The sequence below is a fragment of the Chenopodium album genome, chromosome 25 (genome assembly GCF_948465745.1).
Source record: "Chenopodium album chromosome 25, dcCheAlbu1.1, whole genome shotgun sequence".
Taxonomy (NCBI): Eukaryota; Viridiplantae; Streptophyta; class Magnoliopsida; order Caryophyllales; family Amaranthaceae; genus Chenopodium; species Chenopodium album.
The window spans coordinates 33,050,279-33,060,383 of record NC_137858.1 but is presented as its reverse complement, the minus strand read 5'-3'; the positions used below and the strand labels follow the sequence as shown (position 1 = coordinate 33,060,383).

Genomic DNA, 10,105 nt, shown 5'->3' with positions numbered 1-10,105 from the left:
ACATGACATGACCCAACTCAAGCATGAGTGCATGACCCAACCCGAAATCGAACCCGCATAGGTTACGACATTAACCCGAATTAACCCGTTGTGAGTTGATCCGACCCACACTTACCCGACCCGTTTATCCAAATTGACAGCTAATCAAAGTAGAAAAAAAAAAATATATTCCAAAACTCCCAAATAGGTGAAGAGTCTGAAGACCAACTGACTGAGTTTAGTTAAGTGACGTTAAAGATTTCTGAATTCAAATTTTCGTTTCTTCCCCCCTTTCTCATTTCTCAACGACGCAGTAACTCAAAGAGAAAAATGGAAGAAAGCAGTCCACAACAATGTCCGACCACCGTCACAATCCGCCGGAATCCTCCCCGGAGAGCAAGACCTTCCGCCTCAAAGACCGCCGCTAAATCACCTTCATCTCATTCTCTCTCCTCCAAAAATCTCAACATCCCCAATTTCCCACTCGATGACATCTTATCAATGGATGTTCAACTTCTCCAAAACCCTAAAATTCCATCCCCAAATCTACCAAATTCCTCAAATTCTCTTAATGTCTTCCTCAGAGTTCGCCCCCTTCCAATTGCTCCTTCCAAACCCTCTAAATCGAAACAACCCAATTCCAAAAAACCCAGTAAGAGTTGCCTAACGATCAATGATGATTCTCACTCTATTACGATTATTCCCCCAACTTGCGATTCTAATAGGTTGAAATCTGAAGTTTACAACGGATTTTCGCATGTTTTTTCTGAAGATTCTTCTCAGGTTTGTTGTTTGAATTTCCCCCCTTTTTTTAGTTTTTGGGATTTTCTCAATTGATTGATTGCATACTTTTTTTTAAGTGAATTGTGGTTATAACTGTGTAGGATGAAGTGTATGATAAGCTCATGAGACCAATGGTTGAGGGGTTTCTGAGTGGAAAAAGTGGGCTTTTGGCTGCTTTGGGGCCTAGTGGTTCTGGGAAAACTCACACCGTTTTCGGGTCTGTCAAAGAACCCGGTTTGGTTCCTCGCGCTCTTCGCCACATTTTCGATGCTGAAGCTGGTAAATCGTCTATGATGTCGAGGTGATTATGCTTGCATTTTGCCTTTTGAGGTTCAATTAATAGTATTATACTCGTATATGTGTGAGATGGTATTTCGTTTTTTTCTCTATGTTGCTCTTTTGAAGTCTTTGTTGTGTGATGTTATTGAATGTACTCGTAGTTCTGTGCTTTTATGGTAATTCGCAGCAAAAAAAATAAAAAATAAATAAAGGATTTCTCATTGTCATTTTGTAAGTAACTGCTATTGGGGTTCATTTAATCTTATTTAGATGGTGTGCTGAGGAAATGTATTAGTGTTATGAAATTGAGGGAAAAAGAGGAGGATAAGTTTAAATAGAATCATTCTACATTTCTACTTCTTTAGTACTGTTATGAATATATTTAGTTGGCATGTTCTGCATTGTGTAATGATAATTTGTGAATAGAATGGCTTTGGCTCGACCTCAAGGTTTTGGGAAAATTGCCACATATTATCTAAGTGATTTTGCAATTATGCTAGCTTTGTTGTTGTTGTTGTTGTTGTTGTTGTTGTTGTTGTTGTTGTTGTTGTTGTTGTTGTGTGGTGTGTGTTTAGGAAAAGGGGGGGGGGGTAAAACTATTGAAAATGAAACACTACCTATAAATTACCTGACAATGAAAAAGGAAACTACCTTCAATTTACTTTCTAGTTTCTCTACTACTAATCAGATATCAAATGAAATTTGTTTGAGGCTTGACTCTCCTTCAGTTAAGTCGCTTGGGTAGGCCAATTGATGTTTTCATACTGTGTTTTGTCCAGTTAATTTATAACCAGAATTCCAGCTTACTTACAGGAAGAAATTGGATGATTTTAACTATTTTCTTCTATTACGGAGTGATAAAGTAGCGAAACTTTTTTCTTAGACTTCTATTTCATATTGATGTGATTTACTCAATTAATTTTTTAGATATGAAAATCAAAGCTTTAGGATAAGGTGATTGGCTGATATTCTTGAAACTTTTTTTTGGTTGCAATATATAAGTTTCTTGGTCCAGTCACAAAATCCTAGCTTTGCTCTTGCTATTATGTACCCTTTCTGATGGTTAGGCTAAATATTTACGTAATATTATGATGATGTAGAACCTTAACTATATGGTGACAGCTGGAAATCTCATTTGTTGACTTTGCTTAATATTTGCATCATTTGTAGATGTTGTTTCTGTCACCTATCATGGAAGCAATCTGGAGGATAAAGTTTTCAGGATCTTTTCAGCTATCTTGTGTCATTATGAATAGATAGAGGAGGGCTTATTGATTTTTTCCTGGGGTTCAATGCAGGTTGTTTTATTTATCCATATTTGAAATTTATTCTGAGAAAGGAAAGGGAGAAAAGTTGTCAGATTTGTCTCCAGATGGATCTGATATCTACATGCAACAATCTGCTGTTAAGGGCCTTAAAGAGGTAAGTTGTCTGATTTAGTAATCCATTCACGCGGGGCTGAATTATATGACTGTTTCGTCTTCTTTGATGCATTTAATTGGTTATGTACATAAACAGGTTTTAATAAAAGATGTTGCACAAGCAGAATATCTATTAAACCATGCAAAATCAAAACGTGTCACTGCAGTGACAAACTCTAACAGTCAATCCAGGTTGGTGAAAATTACGTCATTAGTTTTGTGAATTGTTTGGCTAGTCTTGGGCCCTTGGCTGTGGAGCTCCTGTATGCATCCCTGTTGCTCATATGTATGTTCACTATACTGTAGCCGCTCACAATGCATAATTAACATTCGCTGTGCTGTTGATGAGACTTTGGGGAGGAGTGGATCTCTGCCTAATGAAGCTGTATTGACTTTTGTTGATCTTGCTGGTGCTGAAAGAGAAAAGAAAACTGGAAATAAGGTGAGCTACTATATTCTGGAGCACATTATATAAACTGTAAATGACAAGTGGAATTATCTTTGGAAATAAAAAAGAATATTGACTTGGTTTATTTGCTCAAAACATTATTGCCAAAGCAGTTATTTTCATGTGTGCCTTGATGAATTACTTCACACTGAATATTATTCAACGTGACTTGTATCTTGGTTGTGATAGTGATTCCTTATTTTTTTGTGTGTGTGCTTGGTGTTAGAGTACTCCTGCTGATGTTTCTTTGTATACAAGATCCTTGTCTCTTGACTACTATTGTTGAGTTGACAACAACAAATCGTAATAAATATATATTGACCTTAGATATAATCCAAGCAAAAGTCATGACAAGTCTAGAATAATTTTTATTATTTCTATACTTCGGCATATGTGTCAACGTGTATTTTGGCCTTTGGCATAGAAATGCCTACCAAATTTTTATAGTTTATGTTGAAGTGGGTCTTGGATTCTCTAGTAGAGACTAAGAACAGCAGTGTATACATACTATATCAATGTAATTTGCAAAAGTTTTAGATTTTATGAATGATAAAAGAACTGTTGTAACAAAACTGTAAAGATGCTTTCTGCAATCATGCTCATTAATGTGGTTAATGTTGTGTTGATAGTGTACTCTTATCTTTTTACAGGGTGGAAGGCTACTTGAAAGTAATTTTATCAACAACACATCAATGGTTTTTGGGTTGTGCCTTCGAGTATGTTGTCTGAACTTTTTGCTTGCATCCTCTGTGGTTTCTTACTTTCTTTAATATTCCGCATATCTTCCTACGCACATTGACCAATTTTTTACAAATTAACACTTAGGCTACTAGTAGCCTTTGTTATTTTTATCTGTATATCTGCAAGAGGATCCTATTGAAGTATTGCATTTATTCTGTGGGTATTGTTATTCTAATGCTTGGTGATTTTGCGCCTCTATCATGTTTGCTAGTCATTATTGGAGCATCAGAAGAATCCCAAGAAACCTATGCAGAAACACTTCCAAAGCTCATTGGTAATTCTTATTTTCACAACCTTTTCCTTTATTATAGCTACACAATTTTAAATCAACTTCAACTGTATATTTCTGCTTTTATGAAGTCAGTATCTAGATATTTACAGATCATCAGTTTGTGAATGATAAGTGAGAATTATCTCCAGGAAAGGGACAGTATGCCAATTGTTTGTACTCTGTATATTTTTGCTCTAGATTCTCTGTGTTCTATGTGACTATGTGATAGAAAGCTAACTTTTCTTTGATTTTTAAAAGCTGACTAGGTATTTACGAGATTATATGGAAGGCCGGAAGCGTATGGCTTTGGTATGTCATCTCAGTGTCCAATGTCTATATTCTCGTTCTTCTTTATCCCTTGAGAAGTTTGTTAAAAAAAATAGGCTGATTGCAAATCAAATACGTAAAATTGATACTATTACAGTCTAATACCAGATCAACGGCTATACTACTTGATTCAAGTAACTTTTGGCTGTTCTTGATTATTTCCAGATTTTGACAGTACGACCCGGGGAAGAAGATTACTTTGATACATCCTTTCTCCTTAGACAGGCTTCACCATATATGCAAATCAAGTAAGCATTAATAATTTTATTTGCTCTTGATGCATCATTACATGGTATTTTTTATTTATGGTCTAAATCTCTCTTTCCCTTTTATCCCCTTAAGGTTCTGTGACGTGGAGGAAACTTCGTATTTACCCCGCAATAAGAAGCGCCATCAGACTATTGGCAATGAGCAGAAGAAAAGAGCAAAGTTGACTAGGGTTGAATCTGCTGATTGCAGGGTATGGAAATTTGTTCTGAATGTTGGTTATGCTTTTATCTATATGCTTTACATCTTGCAAAATGTGGTGAGCCTTTTGTAAATTGTTTCAATTTATTACTACGTACTTTATTTTATTCTCCAAAACAAAGAATGAATGCGTGCTCATGAACTTAGTCACCAGGCAAAACAACTGTTGTATCATGGGTGCATCTTTAAGTTAACCTCTGCCTTGTTGTTTAAATTAGTAAGTGAACATACAGTATTCACAAGTTAGTCATACATAAATATTGTTTAGTCTACTGAATTTGGATTTTTGTAAAGTGGACAGACTACTAAACTAGTTCTGTTAAATCAAAATTCATGCAAGTTATAAGGAGGTATTCTGCCTGAAGGTATCTTTGAACCTATAGATGTCCTTATCTACGTTTGATACTGCAGTTATTGCTATTTATTATTGTCACTACTTCTTTGATCATACAGAACAAAGATTGAAGTCTTATGTTTCTCATTTGAGACATATAACTATATAAGTCTTTTGTTCAATTTAAGCAATTTTAAGACTTTAAATATGTGTATAATCATTGTCGTTCATCGCTATCATCATAATTCTTTACTCGTTTATCTTGGTTGTCCAGCTTCAATATCTTGACTCCAGATTTTCTTGATTCTGAATCCTGTAGCACAAAATTGTTTGACAGATGAAGACGTGCATTAACTCAACTTTCTGATTGCATTGCTCAATATGTCCTCAAGATGCTTGATGTCTTGGTCTATAGCCCCATAGGTTTATCTTGATTGAACATAATCTTGCCTTACTTTTTAGTGTCTTTTTAAACCTTTTGTAGAATGATGCCGGGATGACTAATAGAGATTCAGAGGACTCCCCCAAAAAAGGTCAGTGAGAATGCATGCTCCCATTGTCCCGTATTTAATATTTCATTGAGCTCTCTCTCTCTCTCTCTCTCTCTCTCTGCATTTTTCTGTACTGAAGCCACTCTATTAATATCAGAAGTTAAAACTGTAGACATCTCTGATGAAAGCAAAAGAAGTCCTGTACAAAGAGTGGATGAGAATTTACTTCCCAAGGTTGACTCTGCTGATTCAAAAATATTTAGGCAGTATTATGTCTTACAAGGATTTTCCAAGGCTCTGTGGGCTGTGTTGAAGCAGTATAAGGAGAGAGTCAAGGTTAAGATGCTTACCTCAACACTTTTCATTAGTAGTTTGCTTGTAATGCTTTCATGTAGCCTTAACCCCTCATCCATTCGTATTTATTGTAAACAGACCATGGAAAAAGATATTGATATTCTGAAAGAGAATCTCAGAATTGGAGATGCTAAGTATCTGGCTATTGAAAAAGAACTGCTCGATCTAAAGTCTCAACGTTCATATCAAAATCAAGGCCCTGGTGTGGCTAGTTGTTCTATTGGAGGCCCTAATTTGGAATCCAGATTCAGAGAGGAAGAATTGTCAGATCCTGTAAAAGTAGTTTCTGCAGACATAAAAGGGCTTGTAGATCTTGAATGCAAGGAAATCACAATAATGCATACATCAGGGGAAAAATGTACTACTGTCCATGACTATGAACTAGAGGGGGTGACAATGCCAGAAGAAAAACATGAGTACTCTAATTCTGAATGCAAATCTAAGAATTTATCCTGGGAGAAAGATATACATTTTGAAGGTGAAGTTGGTGACCCTTTATCACCAGAAGCAGGGTGTCAGTGTACTGATTTTAAGGGAAGACCACCTGGAAATTCCAATCAGGATAAGGAAATTCGATCTGGATTTATAAAAGAAAGCCAAGGGTCTGGATCCATTAATGTTTCAAAGGTTTGGACTTGTTTATGATTGATTCTGTTTGTAGGTGTTTTATTTCCCCTTTTCTTTCGACAGCCCTCCGCACTTTGTTTTACAGATTTCAGGATACAGTACTAATCGTTCTTTAAATTTAAAAATAAAATGTAGCAATAGGTGAGTTTATCACTTTATCCACATCAGTTGGTAATCAGCTGTGATTTTGTCTTGTCTAGGTTTACATTGGAGATTTGCCTTCAGGGCCAAAAGGTTATTTTTCAGTTGATGAGAGTATTGATCCTGATGTCATCTTGACAAGGCCCTCTCACAAAGCTAACTTGTCTTCTCCCGATCTAAAAGTGTCTTTGCCACAAAGTTATCAGGTATGTATCTAATGGTCAATATTTGACGCTCCAATTTGTGTGTATTACTTCAATGATCTCAATCAGCTGTTAGGTGTTTTCCTGTTTTGCTCAAGGTACAGGATTCACTGATGGACTGTGAAATATCCCATGACACGAGCATAAGTGATCACCACGAGAAGGATCAAAGTAAGGAATGTGATAAAAAATCAACAGGTGTGGTTACTTCTCTAATGTATCAACATATTGCTGCTTTTGTACTAATAGTAGAATGAGCTGCAACCCTTGTTCAAATAAATAATTGGAAATATCTGTTTAATTTCTTCAGATGCTGCTGCTTGTCTGCCAAGGTCACATGTCTTGGATCTGATAGATCAAGGTGAAAGTTGTGGCCGTGACACAAAAATTGAGAAGGATAAGGTAAACAATGCTTCTTTTTGTTAAAACCTGGAATAATACTTGCCAATCAATCAAGCCTTAATCCCATAAGTGGGGTAGATCTGGAACAATATTTGTGCATTTTGTAAATGATATCATATGTCATTGTTCCTCTTCTTTTGTAGGAAAATGTGGCAAGTGGTCCGGGCAGCAATTTCAATTCTGAGCTGGAAATGAAGGAAACTTCTCATTCAAAATCTTCAAAAGCAGCGAGGCCTAAAAGGTAAACAACTTGAGATATTTCGTTATAATTTCGCCTTCATGTAAACATTATTTGATATTTCATTTGTTCCCTTGCTATCTTGTTTGCCAATATCGCTCTTTCTTATTTTTTACCTTCTTGGTGATGATTTGTGATCATTAGGCGTCTTATGCCAGCTTCATCGTTATTGTTGAGGGATGCTGGCAGCATAGATGTTACAGATGAGATTGTAAAGCTCAAGGTAATATTTTTTTCCCGTTAAATAATTTTCTGAATCACACACTGAGATGCTTAGAGTAGGAATAGGATGTCTCATTCGTGGCTTGTAATGCTGTCTTGTCTCTTGTAATTATTTTCATTGCAAATTTCATGAGATACTTGTTGCAAATTTATGTGGCTTGTGGCCTCAGCTCCTTACCTTAGTGCTCAGAGATGTTCAATGAGTTAAAAATTCATCATAATCAACGGAAAATACCAAAAGGCTAAAGATGTTTGCAACTTGAAACATAAAAGACGCCCTGTGAGTCAACATAAATTTATGTCATTTTGTCAATGTCTGAGATCTCAAGAAGCTGTGTCCTCTCTGTCAGAAAGCTTGTCCGGTTGCCTTAAACCATATATGATGATTTACTTGGGGAATACATGCTAGGTTGATGTTTATGAAAGCTTTTGTATGGTAGTCTCAGATAATTCTGTTCCGATATTCTTGTGAGCTGTGCACCGTTTACATTGTTTTTGGATATCAGTAGTAGATGGAAGGGGAGGGAAGGGAAGAGCAGGAAAGGGAAGTAGAAGCGAAGAGAGGGAAGGAATCTTCCTTAATCTTATCAAAATCTAGAATTGGGGTTTTGGATTGTCCACAGAAAAAGGATGATGCACCCCTCTTCCCTTCTTTCTTAAGAAGGAATCTTTCTTTATCTTATCAACATTTCTCTTCCCTTCTCTTTCTCCATTCCATTTTCAAATTACTCATCTAAACACTCTATTAGTCTCTGTTTAACATGCCATATTGCATTGTTAGTCAAGGTTTTGACTCCAAATAAGCTCTTTGTGCTTGTGCTCCCATGCTCCTTGAGTCCTTGAACAGTTGAGTTACCATAATGCTACCATTTTCCCGGTCTTCTTGAAAATTTTTCTAAGTAGATTTGTAAGGTGGGTGAGTTGAAATCATAAATAATTACATTAGACTAGCATCTAGCACCAGCAGTATCAGAGGTGCATGCCATGCCTTGAAAATTTCCAAAATGCTGTTGCATATGTTATGGTTTTAAATCTAAACGTGCCCTTGTCTTTACTGAATTATGAACAACTTTGTCGGTCTTATGTAATAAGTATGGCCGCCTTTGCAGGGAGGTAGAGGAGGACGCAAGCTGGTTGAAGATGACCATAAAAGAACCACGGGTAATGCCTCTCTTATGCGATTGCTGAAGAATCATCTACCTCGATAGCCATTGCTCAATCTTTTAGGGATGTTGGATTGTTGGTTAGCTTGTAAAGATTGAGCCGTCATTTTTTTTTTTTTTTTTTTTTTTTTTTTTTTTTTTTTTTTTTTTTTTTGTTGAGCTCCATTGTGGATATGCAAGTGTTTATTAAAGAGAGTCCACATCACATGTAACCCTTCAAATGACTTACTTGTATATAATACATACATCATCGTAGACTTGTCTAATGCAAGAACTGTTTGGTCTGATTTATTATACTAATTATAACTTGCAATAGAAGACTAGGAGAGATTTTGTTATCAATGAAAGGTTTAGTGAATTCTTTTGGCAGAGATGTTCAAATTATCATATTGTAAAGCCAAGATACGAAATACATAATATTGTTTTCGTAATACTCCATATCTGGTTGATCAGTGTTTGGAAACCATAAGTGGAAACTTAATGCTACAAGTTTATGGGAGAGCGAGATCTATGTTATGAGTTTGCTGTAATTATGTTATGTTTGGCATTTGTTACGTGACTTACATCAGTTGTTACAAGCTGGAAAACGATATCACAATGTAATACCAACTCCTTTTGCATGCCCCCGTTTTACAATAATTTTATTGTACATCGAACATTTTTGCAAAAAGTTACCCTTTTTCTTTATAAAAGTGACTCTTTTTCTTTACAAAAGTGACCCTTTTTATTACAAAAGTGACCCATATTTTCACAAAAGTGACCGTTTTTTATACAAAAGTGACTCTTTTTTTCACAAAAGTGACCCTTTTTTTTCCACAAAAACAGAGTATCAAAATTAAAAAAATAAACACAAAATGCAAAAGTTAACCCAATGGCTCTACTTTCATCCCGTATCTTTATCTCTCCTCAAAACTAAACATTTCCACCATTAACAAACCTTCAAATTCTTTCTCCGCTAGCAACGCCGATAGCGCTGAGACCATCGCCGATTCCACCATTTCCGACCATCTTACCGAGCAAAGTGACGACGATGACGATGACGACGACTATGCACTTCAAGCTTATTAACTGTGAAATTCCATTAAATAACAAAAATGAATAAATAAAAAAGGCAAAAACCTTTGAATCTCAAAATCAATAGAGATAAATCATGGAAGGAAATGAACTACAGCAAAAAAGAAGAGAAGAGGAAGTAAGAGTGGAGAGAGAAAGT

At 35.9% G+C, this 10,105-nt stretch overlaps 1 protein-coding gene across 1 annotated transcript; it reads left to right on the top strand.

The window, feature by feature from the left end:
* Window positions 1–309: 309 nt before the first annotated feature.
* LOC145613992 (kinesin-like protein KIN-6) lies at window positions 310–9,210 on the top strand. Its single transcript, XM_081669008.1, has 19 exons — window positions 310–762; window positions 864–1,063; window positions 2,340–2,463; window positions 2,560–2,654; window positions 2,769–2,904; window positions 3,561–3,626; window positions 3,863–3,925; window positions 4,181–4,231; window positions 4,415–4,497; window positions 4,592–4,709; window positions 5,536–5,584; window positions 5,700–5,878; window positions 5,975–6,523; window positions 6,724–6,870; window positions 6,966–7,065; window positions 7,178–7,269; window positions 7,413–7,510; window positions 7,652–7,730; window positions 8,839–9,210. Exons 1-19 carry the CDS (start codon window positions 310–312, stop codon window positions 8,935–8,937), a joined length of 2,781 nt encoding a protein of 926 aa, XP_081525134.1. The 3' UTR covers window positions 8,938–9,210.
* The last annotated feature ends 895 nt before the right edge of the window (window positions 9,211–10,105 follow it).

What these genes read in the sequence shown, in the direction of transcription:
- LOC145613992 (XM_081669008.1), top strand. Translation starts at nt 310, where the DNA reads ATGGAAGAAAGCAGTCCACAACAATGTCCGACCACCGTCACAATCCGC. An exon ending in GCCGGAAGCGTATGGCTTTG is followed by an intron (nt 4,232 to 4,414) that starts GTATGTCATCTC and finishes GATTATTTCCAG; the next exon opens with ATTTTGACAGTACGACCCGG. An exon ending in ATGTGATAAAAAATCAACAG is followed by an intron (nt 7,066 to 7,177) that starts GTGTGGTTACTT and finishes TAATTTCTTCAG; the next exon opens with ATGCTGCTGCTTGTCTGCCA.